Raw genomic sequence first — 19,407 nt, forward strand, 5'->3', positions numbered from 1 at the left:
AGTGCCCTGTGAGTGTTAGCTCATTGGATCCTCGCCGCATGCACACGAAGCTGCTGCTGTGCGCCCCTCTATACACACAAGGGATAGACTGGTAAAGACACAGGCCCATGGCCATCACTGCCCTCAGGAGCCTGTCACTGAGATGGGGAGGCAGGACTTATGCCCTGGAGACAGGATGGGGGAAGGTGTATTATTTCATCCAAATAGATTCTGCTGAGCATCACCATCAGAAGTTATAAGGGGCTGAGGAGTCAACAGGATGTGAGGAAGAAGCAGGAGCTTTATATCACTAAGCACATGGCAGGCAATGGTTCACGGTCATTCAGAACTGGCGCTTTGGAATCAAAACAGACCTGCCTTCCAGTCCTGGCAGGTGTGAGGTTGAGCCACAGACTTAAATTCCCAGAGGCGCCCTCAGATCCGCCTCTGACCGCGGGGGTGGTGACAGTGCTGGCCTCAGAGGGCTTTTGTGAGGCTCGGATGATACCCGTGCAAGAGGCTTAGCCCAGAGCAAGTCCTCGGGACCTGTCTAATCAGCTGTGTGCTTGGAGGTCGGAGGTGCTTTCTAGTGTATAGTACAGTGTTGGGGTTGACTCAGTTTACCCTTAATTCCATACTTGAGTAGGTATTATCATAGCAGCAATCCTGTCAGGCTTTAGTTTTTTTGCCCGTAAAAAGCAGTTTGTTTTATAATACACTTCATGTGTTTACTTCCCTCTTCTAAATGGTAACTCATTCTCTTTTTAGTTTCAAAGCTTTGCATTTGGAGATTAAGACGATGTTCATAATTAATAATATACAGTTTCTTTATTATGATAAAAACACGCACCATAAAGTTTATCACCTTAACCCTTTTTATGTGTAGTTTTCTTTTTTTTCTTTTTGGCTGCATTTGGTCTTCGTTGCTGCGTTTTCGCTTTCTCTAGTTGCAGAGAGTGGGGGCTACTCTCTAGTTGCGGTGCGCGGGCTTTTTATTGTGGTGGTTTCTCTTGTTGCAGAGCATGGGCTCTAGAATGAGGGCTCAGTAGTTGTGGCTCACAGACTTGGTTGCTCTGCGGCATGTGGAATCTTCCCAGACCAGGAATCAAACCCATGTACCCTGCATCGGCAGGCAGATTCTTAACCGCTGGACCATCAGGGAAGTCCATGTGTATAGTTTTGTAACGTGTGTGTGTGTGAGTCACTGAGTCGTGTCTGACTCTCTGCGAACCCATGGACTGTATGTAGCCTGCCAGGCTCCTCTGTCCATGGGATTCTCCAGGCAAGAATACCGGAGTGGATTGCCATTTCCTTCTCCAGGGGATCTTCCCCACCCAGGGATCTAACCCAGGTCTCCTGCATTGCAGGCAGATTCTTTACCATCTGAGCCATGAGGGAAGTGTCCATAGTTTTGTAAGAGGGAATTTTAAAAAAGGAGGCAACTCCACACGTCATACCATCTTGGTCAAGGCTGGCAGCTGTGTGCTTCCCACTCTTCCCTCCACCCCTGTGGCAGATGTGGCTAAGAAATCCTCCTTGTTGACCGGCCACTTCTCCCAGAGCCTCAGAATCCTCTCGACAGCACTGCCTGCAGTCCTCTCTGACTAGGCATACAGGTGAGGCCACTTCTAATAAGGCCTAGAAGGGAAGTGACTCCCCCTCCTCCTGGCTATACAGCACACCAGTGGCAATATCAGGCCTAAAACCCAATTCTCCTGATTTTGTTCTTTTACACCACCGCGCACGTCCGCGCCACACGCACCCAATTCTCCTGATTTTGTTCTTGTAGCCTTCGCTTTTCTCTCTGTAGCAGATGACGTGTCCTAACTTTTCTTGCATGTTGTTACCTGCATATTCCTGATGTTTTGCTTTGTTTTGCCCTCATGGGTCATCCTGTGCCCTGTGTGTCTTTCCAGATATGCTGCACCTGGAACTGTTAGTGTCCCAGCAGTGAGCATAAGGGTCTGGTTAGCTTTCTGGGGGCTTTTCACATGTGATTAACTCCTTGATTAAGGACTGGACTGAGCTTCTGGAAGTGGAGGGCAATGGCTCTCATGATCTCTTTCCCTAGGGGAGTCTGGCCGGCAGGTTAGACTTCTGCCAAAATTCAGCTTGTAAGTGTTAAGCGACTTGCTTTCTTTCACTTGATGGCCTTAAGTGCTTCGGAAAAGATCTTGGAGCATACATAGAATGACCTCATTTGTCTTGTTGGCTGCAAAATGTGTTTCTCTGGGTACGCTGTCTTTTGTGACTCGTCTTATCAAATGTAAGTTGTTTTCAGCTTGTCTCAGTCCTTGGAATTTGTTCCCAAGAGCCTTTCTAGGAATGTGACTGATGCACCTGATGATGCCTTAGGAATTCCTAGTGAGGTCAGAGTGCAAGGTCAGAGTACTTGACTGTGATACATATAGGAGGATACCTTGCACAGAACCCAAATGGAACACTTAGTAGGTGCTCTACAAGTAGTTTATACGTGAGTGACTATTCTGCCTGTCTGGTCATTTCTTCCCCCTCCCTGCTGCTGTCCCCGGAGGCCCCTCCTGCCTCCCTGCTCCCCTGGGAGCCACCAGGCTTTCAATCCCAGTGCCACCCGGCTCTGGCCTGTCCCGCACGTGTGGACGGTCCTCACCCCATTCACCATCCAGCCCCCGGTGAAACAGTAGCCCTGCTGTCCGTATGCGTGTGTTTGCCTTGTTGGGGTGTGAGTGTTTTTCCAGTTTACTTCATAAGATAGTGGCCAGACTGCACGCTTCCTGCTGCATTTTCCACTATCTCAAAAGTCAGCCTTACCATCTGTGAGCAAAAGGTCTCATCTTTTTATTATTCTCCCATGGCATGTTGCAAAACATTAAGTGTGAGCTGGTTTCCTGTGGCAAAAAGTTGACTTTGATTTGTTCTTTTTGAGGTTACTGTGAGTTTATCATAACAGGAGCGCTAAAAATAATTGAGTCTTGTATGGAAACAGCATTCACTTACCAGCATGAACAATAACACGCAGGTTTAGCCCAGAGCAGGAAGATATGGACTTCATCTCGAGATGTGAATTACTGAGCAGAGAATCTTTGGCAATCCTAACTTTTCTCAGTCTTTTCTGACGAGTCATGGAAAAGTACTTAGGCCGTCTTTGAACCACAGAATTAATGCTGAAAATAATCTTAGACCATTTTTGGAGCACCTGCCATGCACCAGATCTTGTGCCTGGAGATCGTCACGAGAAGAAGAAGCCTCCTTGCCAATGGAAAAGACAAGCAGAGATAATCCTGCTCATGAGGGGAGCTGTAACAGAGGGCTATTGACAAAGCTGTCGTGTTGTGCTGGTCTGTTTTTCAATATGTGTGAATTATTCGACAATTGAAAGCAAACTGTTCTGAGAGCTCAGAGAACTTGGGGTCTGGGTGTCTTTGGGGAATTGGGAAGGCTTCAGAGAGGAGGAGACATCTGAGCCAGATTTTAAAGAATAGGTATTTGCCAGGTGGTAGAGGGAGGTGAGAGCATTGTGGGCCAGAGCAGCAGCGCCTGCAGGCGGCCAACAGGGTAGAGACCGTGGTCCCTCGAGGCTGGAGCTTGGTGCGAGCCAGCCAGACATGAGATTGGGGCCTCGCTTTTTTACGTTTTTATTCTTAGAGCCAGTGGTTTCCCCAGAGGATATCAGGCTCCCTCAGGGAACGTTTGAAATACAGATTCCTTGGCTCTAGCTCAGATGTACTGAATCAAAGCAGCTCAGAGTGGCTGGCATCTGCAATGTTGCACACTTCCCAGGTTTCTAAAGGACCAGTGAGTTAGAGGGAGACCATTGCCCTAGGAGAAGGGGAGCCCTGGCCTATGTCAAAGCCTCGGTTCACTCATCTGCTGTTTTATTTTAAGACATGTTAAATGCTGTGTTTCAGGCGAGGACATGACTGAGGCAGGGCTAAGATGATAACCCCATGTGGCTCTTGAATGCACTGTTTTGTCTATAGACCCTCACACTAAAAAAATAACTGTAAACAAATATTGAACTCGAGTTAGGTTTGTTTTTTACAGTGGTGTGGGTTAGAAATTCTGAAACTTATTTACTCTTTATTCTAGGATACCATCTGAGCCACCAGGGAAGCCCTGGATGGAACAAATAGGCAAATATATTGTGGATAATGAGACTGGGATTTTTTTATTGCCAGAAAAGGGAGTTCGTTACTTCCCCTTGTTGTTCTAGTCGCTCAGTCGTGTCTGACTCTTTGTGACCCCATGGACTGTAGCCCATCAGGCTCCTTTGTCCGTGAGATTTTTCGGGCAAGAATACTGGAATGGGTTTTAATTTCCGTCTCCAGGGGATCTTCCTGACCGAGGGGACTGAACCCATGTCCCATGAATTGTCAGGAGGATTTTTTACCATTGAGCCACCTGGGAGACCCTCTCTAGTTCAATTGGAATTGGAGTCATCTGGATGAACTCATGGTTTTTTTACATGTAGGTACAGAAATAGATGCGTGTGTGTCCATGTATTTACATTTTTTATTATTTTTAAAAACATTTATTTAGCTGCTCCGGATCTTAGTTGCGGCATGCAAGATCTTTTTAGTCGTGGGCGGTGGGATCTAGTTCCCTGACCAGAGCTAGAACTCGGGTCCCTTACATTGGGAGCGCAGAGTCTTAGCCACTGGACCACCAGGAAAGTCCTCATGTGTTCACATTTATACATATGTATTTTCCAGCTCTAACCAATTGAGAGGGCTTTTAGAACTAATAGCCATGAACAGACTTCATGGTTGTTAACATGCAGAGAACCAGGACTCCTTGGAGAAAGGGCTGGTTCTGGGCCTGGGGTAGGAAATTTACAGGTGTGCTTGGAACATCCTGCACTGCCTGAAAGTGAGGATGTGTACAGAGAATGACAGTCGTGTCTGCGTGAAGGTCACAGGAGTCAGTTTGAAGGGGCTCCTACTGATCAAATCTGGGAGAATTTGAGGATCAGGTAAATCATGATCGTAGTTGATGACAGCCCATAGAATAAAATAACTCATGAACCTATACTGATAATTGAATAAATAAATGAGGGAGAGGGGAAGGTTTATTTTTTTTAAACAGAAGAAGAATAATAAATACAGCAAGAATGAGGAAGATTAAAAGAAACCTGTGTTTGGCCATCATAGTAGTAGTATTGTTTAAGGATCACTGATGGACTAAAACAAATGGGAAAGTAGGCTGTGAAGCAGCATAGATGTCTTCCCAAGATACTTTTTGATTTATTACAGAGAGAGACTAGAGAACCCTGGCAGGTTGTCCCTCCACCAAGAGATCACAGTTAACATTCCAAGAATAGGACAGTAGGTCTCATGCGTCCCGCTTGGATGCACTGAGCAGGTAGGAGATAGTATAAGTAGGACCGCACTGCTGAGCCAGCCAGGGGTGGCCTCTGGTTCTCGGCCCAACATGGGTGATCTCAGCCCAATTATGAGGAAACATCAGACGCACTTGGACTGAAGAAGAGTCTATAAAATAAATGGCCTGTACTCTTCAAAAGTGTCATTAAAGACCCAGGAACTCCATTTCAGATTAAAGGATGAAGAGACAGGGTAACTAAATGGAACACGGACTTCCCAGACTGGATCTGAGAGCAGATATATATATTTTTTTGCTTTTGCTTTCAAAGACATCAGTGAGACTGTCAGTAAAATTTGAAAAAGATCTGTTGAGTACGTAGTAATACTCTTATCGATGGTTAATTTTCAGTTTTGATAACTTTTGTTGTTCTATGAGAATATTCTTGTTTGGGGGAAATACACAGTGAAGTGGGCTTCCTTGGAACTGGTAGATCAGACCTCGGGCCCGCTGTGGGGGAATTAGAATCTTTTCTAAGGTGGCCGATTGTTCTTGGTTCATAAGTCTAGCCCAGCAAGTTTGGAGTTCATGTCTACTTTCTGCTACCCCTAGAACCTTGATGTCTCCAGATTTGGAGTTGGAAGAAAGGCATTTTGGTTCCACTCTGTCATATAGTCACCTTATGGCCTCTGTTTTCTCATATAGCAATGGGGGAGACGTTGATAACCTCCTCCCAAAGATCATGTATAGGAAAGCCTTAGAAATCGTTCTGTCTTCTTTTAATGTTAACCTTCTTAGTAAAATACTCGGATGTCTCAGAGGAAACTGCCATTTCATGTGTATTCTTCCAGAACTTTCTAGTATTTTGTGCCTCATTCTTCCTCATCACTGCAGATTCTTTGGCAAGGTTTTTTACAATGGACAGTTTTAACTTTTTTATGGTTAGAAAACTTATTTTCCTTGACTCCTCCTTCCTCAGTTCCCCCTGCCCCCGCCACACTCCCAGCCTACCTGTTTTTATGATTTTTAACTGACTTTGTCTCTAGACCTCAGCTTGATTGGGTGATCAGTTCTCTTCAGGAGGAACTTCTTATTTTAGAACCTGTAACCTTTGCACACCAGCCGTCACCACTAGCTGGGCCCGGCGCTACCCTGCGGGTGTTTTGGTGTCCAGCGATGACAAGAACTGCTGAGGAAGAGACGGCCACAGGGAAATGGGTTCCGATAATGGGACAGCCGCGGAGTGCTTGTTGATTTGCTGCTGTCATAACCACAGATGTTTAAAAATAATTTGTAGGGAGGGAAGAAGAAAGAAGTGGTGGGTTTTGTTGTGTTTCTTTTTTTTTGTTGTTTGGTTTTTTTTTCTGGTGCCACTTGTCTTATCAGTGGTACAAAACGCAGACCACAGTCATTCAGAAAGGAAGAAGGCAGTGCCACACAGAGCGGAGAGGTGAGGGGGAGGGCAGAGGTGAGCCGTGAGTGCAGTCCTGGGCTTCACTGCCGTCAGCGGGTAGAGGCTGTTGCTGGAGAACCAGCTCTGGTTAGGCTTGTGCTCCATTCCTCAACCTGAAAAAGAGGCACATAACCTGGAGTCTGCCACTGGGGTTACAGGGATTAACAAATGCAGGCCAGGCACATCTTGTGCATTCATAATTTTTTTTACTTTTTAATTTTTATTGGCATATAATCGATTTACAATGTTGTGTTAGTTCCAGGTGTACAACCAAGTGACTCAGATATACATATACATGTGTTCATTCTTTTTCAGATTCTTTACTGATAGAGATTCTTACAGAATATTGCGTAGAGCCCCCTGTGCTATACAGTAGGTCCTTGTTGATTAACCAACAAGGCACTCTCATGAGAGCAGATCTTACTATGACCATCTCATTTTCATAGACGGAAATAGAGTCTGAAAGAAGCTTAAGTCATTTGTCCAGGGTCACCAAACCTAGTAAGTGTTTAAGCATCCCCCAATAAATACCACGTCCCTCAAAGCGCTCAGTGAGACTTCAGCTGTTCACCTTACTAATTAATACTTATGGCATTATGTCCATTTTTTAAAGTCTGAACATCACAAGAACCCGTGACATTTTCTTGTTCCACTTCTGCAGATGGGAAACTGAGGCCCACCGTGGCTAGATTGAAATAATGGGCAACATTGTCAGCAACCTGCCTTGTCTTCTCTGCAGGCCCGTGTCTCCCCCACCCCCGTTGTTAGCTTGTGTTTGAGCTGCTCTCGGGCCCCAGCCCAGCTGCGATTCTGGTTGAAAGCCTCACATCTCTTCCCTGACTGTCAGACAACAGTCACGGGAATGTCCTGTGCCATCTTCCCTGGGTAAGAGCGGTTGGTGGAGAGCAGCAGATGCCCAGAGTCAAGGTCATGTGCCACTCAAGTGCTGGGCTGGAGAAAAGCCCCTGTCTCCCTGCTGCTTGTGACCAGGCAGGGGAGTGTGAATGGAGAGGGTTCTGTCAGAACAGCTCTGTGAGCCAAGGGTGCGGCTGGCCACGCTGGGAGACGGGGCCAAGCACTCGGGGTCCAGGGAGCTCCACACTTGGCCTCTATATAACCTGCCTCAGCATTTCAGAATGTTTATGTCCCCTTCTTTTTGTAAGTTACAGACTTCTCAGACTGCTCCATTGTAAAGATGAGAGTCAAGCTCAGGAATCATTAGACCGTTGTTTTGTGGGTTTTTTTTTTTTTTTTTTTTTTTTTTTTTTAAAGAAGAGAAATGGGGGACTTCCCTGGTGGTTGGGACTCATGCTTCCACTGCAGGAGTCACGGGTTTGATCCCTGGCTGGGGAACTAGGACCCCACATGCTGCACAGCACAGCTGGGGGAAAAAATAATTGTTTTTAATTTTTGTTTTAAAGTAATAATTGTGTTGTTGTTGTTGTTGTCTTTTAAGGAGAAATAGAATATTTGGCCAGATGGAGTCTGAATGGGTGGTTTGCATTATTCTAAACTGATGGATTCTGGGATGGGAAACTAAGTTCATTTGAAGTGATTTTCTTTTTTCTTTTCTTTTTTTAAACCAGTCTGTATTCTCTCTTCTCTCTGCTTCCAGGGAGGCAGTACGACATAGAGGTTAGAGGTGTAGTGACTTTGGAATCTGTCAGAAGCCCAAGCCTTAGTTTCCCACCTCGGACAGGAGGATGGTCACAGTTGCACCCACCTCATTCTGTTTTATGTAGAAGAGCTCGTTCTGAGTATAGGCTATTACCTGCCCCTGTTTTAAAAACCTAAATGTTAAGGGAACAAACATGTGACTAAAAACTGCTTAAACATAATTTTGATAGCTGAATAATACTCCATTTGGTCAACCTGTCATATTTTATATGCGTGCTTAGTCGCTCAGTCGTGTCCAACTCTTTGTGATCCTATGGGCCGTAGCCCACCAGGCTCCTCTGACCATGGGATTCTCCAGGCAGGAATGCTAAAGTGGGTTGCCATTTCCTACTCCAATCATATTTTATGTAATCATCCTATTATTGGATGTGAGATTGTTTCCAGATAGTGGCATAAATAACGGCGGCAACCATTTGCACGTAATTAAATCACTGGCCACAGGGCCTGACCTTTTATAAAGCTGCTCAGTACTGCACCTTTGCACGGCTGGGTGAGCCAGTCTCTCCGCTGCATGCTCAGGTTGAGTAATCTGGGTCTTTCATTTGGTAGGCAAAACCCAGCAGGTCATTTCTGAGAAGCAGGACTCCCCTTTCTCCCATCAACAACTTTCATCCAGCTGCCTCAGGTTTTCTTCAGAAGACAGCAAGCTGTAAATAACCAGACAGCTTTCTTTCTCTCTCTGCTGAACTGAGATGGAATGTGGTCAGAGACTAGCTTTCATTGGTGAGATGAAAGGATGGCCAGGACTTGGTGCTCAGCAGGGGTGTTTCAGAAAAAGTCTTCAGGGCAGGCCAATCTGGAGGTGAAGTTCTCTGGAGAAAGAGGTCAAAGGCCCGGGCGGCCGTGGTGACAGACGGGCTTATGTGCGTGCCCTCTGTGGACTGTGATCTCCGCCTTTTGGGTCCCAGCACGGCTCAGCATATGGGGTGGAGGTGGTGTGCAGGTGCTCAGGAAATGTTTGTGGACGAGAAAATGAATGAAGGAATATGTGCATGCACATACGTTCAAGTTTCTGGGTTAAAGAGGAAAACTAAGAGAGGTAAATGAAGCGGGTAGTGGGGTGGAGCTGAGCTGAGCTGAGCAGATGACCAGATGCCACCAGATGCCTTGAAAGGTGAGAGAGGCTGAGAACCAGCAGGCCCTCATGGGGGTTCCCGGAGACCATGCCTCTGCCTCCCCCAGCCCAGCCCCTTCCCTCCTTTGAGCTCCACACCCGTGGGCCGGCTGTTCTGCATCTTTGGCTCTCAAATGTGGCCTTGAAAGGCAGGCTTCTATCTTGTTTCCCTCTTGAGGCAGATGTGGTACACTGTCTTTTTTTTTCCTTTTTTTCTCTGGCTGAACATTCCTTGGTAAGACACAGAACCATCCTGGGTATCTTGCGGTCTCCATTCAGTTCAGTCACACAGGAACAGGCTGGTTAGATCTATGAGGGCCTGTGCCCCCTTGTTGTGAGCCTTCTCCTCGCCCTGTGACTCCTTTCCCTCCTTCTCCAAGCACCGACGCTTCCTCAGTGTGTGCCGTGGGGGCCCGCCCCGTGCTGGGCACTCAGTAGGTAATGGTGAACGTGACAGATGTGTGTCTGCCCCGCAGAGCCTCAGAGGCTGGTGAGGAGACGGGTCCGTCCTCGTACAGGTGAGCCGACACTTTGACTATGGAGTCTCAAATTGTGATTGAGACCATGAAGGCCAAGAGCAAGGTGCGGAGAGTTACCAGAGTATGCACAATCTAGAGCCAAAGCACGGTCGCCCGCTGAGCTGACTGTTGAGTTGGTGGTGGTCTCAGTCACGTGAGGAGTCACAGCATAGGCCAGTGTGTCAGCCTCTCTGAGGGCCATGTGGGTGGGTTTATGGAGGTCGGACAGTTCCAGAGTAGCACCATGGACCTGACGCTCCCCTGGCACCGGCCAAGGTGCCTGGCCTGTATTCATTCTGTTCATCCTTAAACCGCATGAGTTCAGTGCTGTGATGCTTCCCATTTTATGGAGGAGGCTTAGGGATGTTGTCAGGGTCCAGTGTTACAGTGATTTAGAACAGGGGTCAGAGCGGTCTGCTGGTTCCAGGCTGCCCAGGCCCAGGGAAGGGCTCTGCACAGAGAGGGCACAGTGGTCCCTGATGAGCAGCACGGGCAAGTTCCAAGGACAGGAGGTGACAAGGGTCAGCGTTCGGGCCTGGAGGACCCGCCGAAATGTGGTGGTTGTGCCTGGTGGGCAGGGGGTGTCCGGCTGCTTGGGGAGACCACCCTCTCCTCCCCGTCGCGCTTGCTCAGCTCCTCCTCTCACGCTGCCTCTCGTTACCGTGCATCATGATGTGTGTCGCCCTCACACATACTCGGAACGGCAGAGCGTGCAGCTTGCTCTGTTGCACTCGGGCCCCAGCGCAGAGGCTGTGCTCGCTGTGTGTTTATTGAATGAACAGTTGACTAAAGAGGAGACCTGGTGTGTCCTGCCTTAGGAAATGGGCTGCTGGCTAAGAGGATGACTCGCCTTTTCATTTTCTTGGAGATGTATGTCACCCAGGAGTGGATCCGATTTCCAGGCCATTCCCAGAGATAATGAGTCTCTTGAGTGAGTCAGTGTGGGGAGAATGTTGGGAGGCACCAGCGGTGTGAGGCAGGGGTGTCTGGTACAGAACAGTTCTAGGCACCAGCCAGGCAGTTTTATAGAGATTTGGCTTTTTTCCTTTAGATGAATTCTTTTGGGGAACAGCAGTTGGGTTGGAGCTAGTTTGCAACATTGACTTCATTTTTTTTCCTACAAAAATAATGGAGTTTTTGAATGGCCTTAGTGATTATGCTAAATATAATTGTGCCATTTAAATGCAATGAAAGTTTTCAGAAAGAAATAGAATAATTAATAATATCGCTTCCCAGATTCCTGTTATAACACTAATCTAGTAGTCTGATTCAGATTAAATTTGAATTTGGGTTAATTTCTCTTTGAAAAAGGAGTAGTTTATCCACATGTACAGTTTTTCTTCTAATCCAGGAAAAGGTGCTTGGTGTTTCCCTTTCAAAGTTTGTCTACTCCGTTGCATGGGCGAGTCCTGAACTCTAGCAGAGACCCCAGTCTGTCCTCAGTAGCGGTGAATGTCAGCCCCCACCTCCAGACTTCAGCAGCCTGAGTTAATTAAAAGGTTCAGAGGAAGTTAATCAAGTTTGGAACTCTGATTTTGTGCAGTGTTTTGATATGTTTCGATGAGTCATCTTTTGGCATCCCTAACAGTATTTGATCTTCACGGGATAGTTTCATAATCTGGAAACTGGCTGGGAGGTGTTCTCCAGAAATGCAGAGTCAACAGTGATGTGTGTATGTCTGGCCATTTGGGAGGGGAGATGACAGAACAAAGAGGAGACTTTAATAAGCAAGAACCCGTCAGGGGCTCGGGTCAGTTCTGAGGCTGCTGCCCGTCTAGAACACTGGGCTTCTTCCCGCCCCCTCCAGCCCTGCTCATTGGAGTGCTGACATTAAAGGAAGAAGAAAAAAAAAAAGAGTACAGAATACAGCCTCTGTTTGCTTTGCTGCAAATAAGTGGCTGGAGTGACTGGCCCCCGTCCCAGAGGCCCTGCTCAAACTTCAGATGTGGTCAGTGAGGCCTCTAGACGGTGCCAGGCTGCCGGCCCATGTCCAGGCGGCCCGCACCAGGAACAGGCAAGGGGCCCAGAGAAACAGCGGGGCCAGCTGCTGGCGGCCTCTGCTCGTCCTCTGAGCGCTGCCTTATTTCTTTCCGAGATGAAACTGGTCTTACCCTCTGAAGATGGATGGGCCAGGGCTCATATGGCCCCTGCCTCCTCTTCTCACCCGCAGAGCTAGGAACTTAAAATGAATGAACCAGTTGAGAGAGAGCAGGGCCCGTCTGGAAAATGCATTTCACCAAAATGTGGTCAAGTGGGAGTTCTCTTAAGGTGGGGGGCAAAGAGCCAGACCACCTGGGGTCCTTGGGCTGCATTCCTCATGGTCCTGGATTTCTTCTGGGTCCAGTTAGGGTTCAGAAGCAGAGATTCTGAGTGCCAGCATTGGCAGTTCTGTGCCACTCCTCATTGGCAGTCCCATGGAAAAAACGGCTCAGTCTCTGGACTTCAGTTTCTTCACCTGTGAAGGGGGGAAGCGTATCAGGACCTCCCTCCCTCCCTCGGTTATTGTGGACGTAAAAGGTTTAGAAAGGTGCCTGGCGTGGAGTAGGCACTGTTTGTTTTGGAGTTATTACAATAGTCTGAGTTTGCTTCAAGAGCTGTGTTCCGTAACCAGAAGGTGAAAAGTTTTGCGGCGAGGGCTTAAAAAATGAGCCTCTCTGGTGTCCCTTGTGACAGTTCGTGCTTCTGCCCCAGTGACACAGAAGAGGCAGGGCCCCAGCTGCAGTCCCGCAGCCTCATTCGCTTCCCACCTGCTTGTCCCTGGCCCTTGGACTGTGCATTACAAGCATCTGCTCAGGCAGCACTGACGCGCACACTGGGTCTGTCTTCTCCAGAGTGATGGACAGGATGAGGGCTGACATTCGATACCATCCGCTTAGAATGTCCTCTTGACTGGACTGGAGATTTCCAGGTTCATTTGTCTTCACAGGACCTTGTTGGAAAAGAGGCTCGGTCTCAGCGATTCCTCACCACTTCCACAGCCTTTCCTCTACCCTGTCCCCACACACTCGCCTGAAGGCACTTGTTTAGTCCAGATCAGAATCCCAGCGACACATCCGCAGAGGTAGAAGTTGAACTCAGGTAATGGCATGTCTGTGTTAGCCAGCATCCGGATGGACATTGGCTATGAGTTGGTTGCCAAATGGTCGGGCCGAATCAAGGGTTGTAGAAGCTGTATTCTTGGAAGAGAGAGGAGAGTAACATTCCCAGACAGCAAACAGTATCCGAAGCAGGTGTTCTGGAACCTTCTAAAGAAAAAGAGGACAAGCCCTCTGATGTGCAGAGCCCTGTCCAGGGCGTGTGACTAGCAGTCTTTCTCTGATACTGGCACTGAGAAAAGCATAGCCCAGCAGCAGTTTGCATCTTCTTTAACCCAGACCTCTGCTGTGTGGGGTCTTCTGAGAACTCTGTATAACTGTTTATGAACTTCTCTCAGGCTGCAATGGAGCTGTCTGTCCTGGCCTTTAATTCCCCGTCCTCCCCCATCACCTTCAGGCTGCAGAGACCTTGCTCACCACTGGACCCTGGCACCTAAGTCCACCGGGCACACCTAGGTCAGCCGTGCTCACTCATGCTGGCGAATGAAAGAATTCTTACTACTTCTTGGAGAGCTGTTCTCCACTGGGCTGCTCATCACCAAAACTGTGTGTGAGTCTGAAGAAAACAAAGAGAAGGTCGATGATTCCCTAGTCTGAGGCTAGATCCAAACATTTGCATTTTTAAAGAGCCCCACGACAATTGCCCATTCACCTTTAACTTTTCCCGTTCACCTTTAACTTTTAGAGGAGAGCTCCTTGAACTGAGAGGGAGGGAGTATGATTTGGGGGATGAACTCGTCAGCAAACACTGATGAGACTTAGTGGAAGCACTTGGTGAACTGTGAGTGTGAAGGGCCCTCCCAGGGCCCCCAGGATCTTCTGTCTCTCCCTTTGCTCCAAAACAGCCTGTATGCTGTGGGAGGAGCACTGCCTGGAGAGGAGGCTCCGCCTGCCTTGGAGAGCACGGTGGGGACAAGAGTGCCCCCTAGCCCGCCTGCAGTGACGTCTGGACGAGGCAGTGGAAGGGGCTCGTGTTTTGATCGGTCTTCTGTTCAGGCCTGTGTCTTTTCATTTGGCTTACAAGTTCAAGTCTTGTTCAGGGCTCGTTCCACCGTAGCTCTGATTTGCTGCCATCATCTGAACCCTTCCTCTAGTTCACATCCAAAATGAAACATCCCTTTCTGGAGGTTGACGTAGCAGTTGTATTAAGTACGGGAGGGTTTGTTTGTAACGATCCGCCTGTCTGATGTGTCCGAGCCCTTGGCTGGCCTCTCTGGCTGGAAGCAGTTCATCCTTTGAACTTGTGCCTAGCATGCATGCCTCCTCCACCTGACGTCTCTCCTGGGTCAGAACAGGGCCTTTTCCCTGCACTAAAAGCTTATTGGACCTTTCTTCCCAAACCCACACAGACTTCACTCATGGTGCTGATGCAGGGAAGCTTTGCTTAACAGACCCTATAGAGGATGTCAGACTCTGTTGTACTGTCATGGCTCTCGTCACAGGAATTTTAGTCATTTTTGTCATTTGATTACCTTTCTGACTATGTTTGTTGAATAAATGAAAAGTGTTAACCTTTCACTTGGCCCACATTTTAATTAATGTACTTCCTGTAGAATGAAAAAAATTTGTTTTATTATCAACATTTCTAAGTATTTATTATGAAAAAAATTATTGAAGTACTGTTGATTTAGTGTTGTGTTAATTTCTGCTCTACAGCAAAGTTGATTCACATATACAGACAGTCTTTTCCACTGTGCTTTATCACAGGTTATTGAATATAGTTCCCTGAGCTATACCTTAGGATCTTGTTGTTATTCCATTCTATATATAATAACTTACATCTGCTAATCCCAAACTCTCAGTCCGTCTTTCCCCTTTAGCAACCACAAGTCTGTTCTCTGGGTCTGTGAGTCTGCTACTATTTCATAGATAAGTTCATTTGTGTCGTATTTTAGACTCCACATATAAGTGATATGTGGTTTTTGTCTTTCTCTTTTTGACTTACTTTACTTGGTATGATAATCTCTGGGTCCATCCCTCTTGGTGCAAATGGCTTTATTTCATTCTGTTTTGTGGCTGAATCAATACTCCATTGTGTATACACACCACAGCTTCTTTATCCGTTCATCTTTCGATGGACATATAGGTTGTTTCCATGTCTTGGTTATTGTGAATAGTGCTGCTTTGACTATGGGGCTGCATGTGTCTTTCTGAATTGTAGTTTTGTCTAGATACATGCCCAGGAGTGGATTGCTGAATCATATGGCAACTCTTTTTTTTTGAGGAACCTCCGTACTGTTTGCAATAGTGGCTGCACCAATTTACACCCCACCAGCAATGCAGGAGGGTTCCCTTTTCTCTGTAGCCTCTCCAGCATTCATTATTTGCGGATTTTGTTTTTTAATTGAGGGCCATTCTGACCAGTGTGGGGTGGTACCTACCTCTTTGTAGTTTTGATTTGCATTTCTCTGTTGGTTAGTGATATTGAGCGTCTTTTCATGAGCCTGTCAGCCACATGTATGTCTTCTTTGGAGAGATGTTCATTCAGGTCTTCTGCCCATTTGAGTTCTATGAGCTGTTTGTATGTTTTGGAAATTAAGACCTTTTTTGATCACATCATTTTCTTTTCAGTTGTGAAAAGACTTGCTTTTTTAACCTGCCTTCTTCCTTTCCCAGTGCTCCTGAAGTTTCGCACAGATAAAGGAAGAGATCCTAGTTCTGATACCTTTGGGGAAGATTCTGAGTTGTTGCTCCAGATACGGAATGATGTGCTTGACGCCCTGGGTGTCAATCCTGAACTGCTTCCTGAAGACTTTGTCAGGTTGGTCTGACTGTTTATCACAATTGAGTTTAGATTGATAAATGTCTGTGTTTAGTATTTGCCTTAATTTGGAGAGATGCTTTATTAAGACTGAAAAGCCCTGAGGAGAGAGCCTCCTTTGCCACATTCTGCCACACACACACCCACACCCACCCCGCGGCCCTCCGCCCCTCTGTTGGTATAACAACAGTATATGAAAAATGGAGGTGACCTTGTATGTGTTCAGATATAACTGCAGGGTCAAGGGAGTGGTGCGTCAGAGGATGGGTTTATCATTTGGTAGATACTGCCCTTGCCCTCCGCTGATGACCCATCAGTTTATACCCTTGGCCGCAATGGCATCCTTGTTCCCAGCATCTTCACCCCTGGGCACTGCAATGCTTTCGGCCTCAGGGATCAGTCCTTTGTTCTTAAACACTGTCAGGTTTTGGGTTTGTTGGTAAAGTCCAAAGGGAGACTTAAGTCAGGAATCCCTCCCAGACAGTCTTGGGATCATCTGCTTACTCCACTCTCTCTCCGCGTCTTTGAGGGACCCTGGAAGCTGCCTTGCTGTGCCCCGCTTGTAGCAGCGGTAATGATGGCTAGAATCTACTGAGCAGCTATTACAGTACCAGGCGCTGTGCTAGCTGCTTTGTGTATGTGCCCTCTCTTGACAAGACCCCATTTTATAGGAGAGGGGAAGCTAAGTTAGAGCTCAGAGAAGTCCAGTCACTAGCCTGAGGTTACACAGCTAATAATGGAAGCACGGTGTAGTGAAGGCTTTCAGTGCTTTACCAGTGCAGTCATATGGTTGTTAAAGTCCTTGAAGGGTGTATTATTATTTCCCCGTGAGTTAACTGAGGCTCAGAAAGATACAGTCACGTGTCCAAGGTTTTAGTAAGTAGCTGACCAAGATTTCCCCACACCACTGATCCCTGGGGACAGCCTAGTACCTTGGTTCCTATTCAGCAAGAAAGTGAATGGTGGTCCCATCCTTCCCTAGTCTTTTCCTTGTGCACTCATGTCTGGGGACCTCACTTAGACACTGACAAGCCTCAGCCAATTTAAGACCAGCAATGGGGCTTTGAATCGCCTGCTGAGCCCTCAGCCAGAAAGAGGCACCTGGATACCAGGCACTCTTGTAAGTTGGCACCGGGAGGGAGTTCTGGGGCTAATGACACCAGCGCCTGGGATGGGGTCCCTGTCCCGGGGGACGGCCCACGGAGAACAGGTTCCCACAGGTGTCCGGCTTTAGTAGTCCCATCCGGGCCAGTGAGCACCCCTAGTGCCAGTGCCAGGCCATGAGTGTGCAGCCGAGTGACCGATTTGGGCATTGAGAGTGATGAATGGCCTGCCTGGGCATCACCAGCCAGTGGCAGAGCCCCCACTTCCCAGAAGGAGAGAGCCACAGCCTCACTGCTAACAGCCTGTCTCGCTGCTGGCTGGTTTCCTCTCCACAGAGTGTTGTATTCCCCCCACCCTCCCAGTCCTCTTTGCAGAAACAGCTCTCCCGTGTCTGTGCCCTCATATCTATGCCCTCCCATGCTCAGGCACTCCCTCTCTATTGCCCTTTAAGTGAGAGGTGTTTGATGGCCTCCTAACAGCCGGCCATGGCTGGTGCAGATAAGGCTGGGGGAGATGCGCTGGGGATGTGGCGGGGAATCGAGCTGCCGTCTGGCAGCTGAGCTGCCTGCACAAATTGCCCACCGCCAGCTCCGAGCAGGGTGCGCTCACTTGAGGAGGGAAAGCTGTGCCCACATCTCCGTTTCCCTCATCTGTCTGTGATCTGCTTGTCCCGTCCTTCATGCTATTTATTCTCTTCAGAGAGCTCGGTTGCTTTTCTGATTATGAAGGTAACAGATGCCCATTGCCAGAAAATAGAAAAGGGAAGAAAAGGATCTCCCATAGCTCCTCGCAGTGAGAAGTCACCAGTGCTGGCTTGGGGTTTAATTTGGGGGTTTAGCCTCTCAGACATCTGTATCTGTATTTACTCATGTGTCTTCTCTTTTTAAATACCAAAATGATCACACTTTTCATACCACAGCCTTCCTTTTCCAGCATCTCATGGATCTGTTTGTGTCACAAGTAAAGATCCGTAACCTCGCTTGTACTGCCTCATGTGTCATTGTCTACTGTACGGTTTTCATTTAACCGTTACCTGCTTGGTGGGTACTTAAGTTCTTTGTAGTCTTTCACTGTTATAAACGTCTATGACAGACATTCATAATGTATATATGTAATATAACTTGTGCTGTTAAATTTTTGCATTATGGTAAAATGCACACATCATAAATTGTAGCATTTTAGCCATCCTTAAATGGACAGATCAGTGGCGTTAAGTCCATTCGCACTGTTGTCGCCTGTCACTGATACCCGTCTCCAGAACTTTGTCCTCATCCCAAAGTGAACCTCTGTCCCCACTGAACACTGACTTCCCATTGTGTGTCCCCAGCCCCTTGCAGCGTCTTTCTTTCTTGATGAATTTGACCGTTGTGGGCATCTTGTTTAAGTGGAATTGGAATGTAGTATATGTCCTTTGGTGAACTTACTGGTCCTTAAGTTTCAGAGATAATAGACATATTATGGAAAAAAACAGATAGTATGGAATGAATCCAAAGATGGAGATGAGGGGAGGTGGGAGGCACAGAGGGTGGGATATAACATAGGCTCGAGGATGCACTGTGTAACACGCGGAATATAGCCAATATTTTTAATAACTGTAAATGGAAAATGACCTTTAAAACTGTATAAAAATTTTTTTAAAATAGGGACTTCCCTGGTGGTTCAGGGATTAAGATTCTGCACTTCACCACTTCTGGGGGTGCAGGATCAATGCCTGGTCAGGAAACACAGGATCCCACATGCTGCGTGGTGTGGTCAAAATTTTTTTGTTTTTAAAATAATTTTAAAAGAAAATTACTCATTCCATGAACCAGAGTGGGGAAAAAAATCACTGAATTTGTCCTGTGCCATACTACACTGTCTTGATTACTGGAGCTTTGTAGTAGGAAGTTTGAAATTGGGACATGTGGGTTCTCCAACATTAGCTCTTCTTTTCCAGGATTATTTTGACTATTCTGGGTCTCATGCAGAATTTTAGGGTGGATTTTCCCATTTCTACAAAAAAGGTTAGCTGGAATTTTGAGAGGAATTATGTCAAATATATAGAATAATTTGGAGAGTATTGCTGTCTTAACAAAGTTAAGTTTTCTGATCCATGAACATGGGAATATCTTTCCATTTATTTAAGTCTTTTATTTCTTTCAACAGTAGTCTTCAGAGAGTAAGTCTTACACATCTGTTGTTAAATTTATTCCGAAATATTTTATTCTTTTGGATGCTGTTGTAAATGGAATTCTTCATTTCATCTTGAGGGTGTTCATTGCTGATGTATAGAAATAGATTGGTTTTTTTTTTTTTTGTATGTTAATCTTGTATTCTGCAGCCTTGATTCAAATCATTCAGTAGTTCAGATAATTTCTCTGTGGTTTCCTTAGTACTGTCTGTATACCAGATCATGTCATCTGTGAAGA

The 19,407-nt window shown here is 46.9% G+C and overlaps 1 protein-coding gene across 1 annotated transcript in view; it reads left to right on the forward strand.

Moving 5' to 3' along the window:
- The window catches only part of SAE1 (SUMO1 activating enzyme subunit 1), a 61,951-nt gene that overhangs the window by 36,246 nt on the left and 6,298 nt on the right, over nt 1-19,407 (forward strand). The window contains exon 7 of the mRNA XM_055551345.1: nt 15,751-15,895. Coding sequence (XP_055407320.1) covers nt 15,751-15,895 — 145 coding nt within the window. The remainder of the gene's footprint in view (nt 1-15,750; nt 15,896-19,407) is intronic.

Source organism: Bubalus kerabau, chromosome 17 (assembly GCF_029407905.1).
Source record: "Bubalus kerabau isolate K-KA32 ecotype Philippines breed swamp buffalo chromosome 17, PCC_UOA_SB_1v2, whole genome shotgun sequence".
NCBI classification, from domain to species: Eukaryota; Metazoa; Chordata; class Mammalia; order Artiodactyla; family Bovidae; genus Bubalus; species Bubalus kerabau.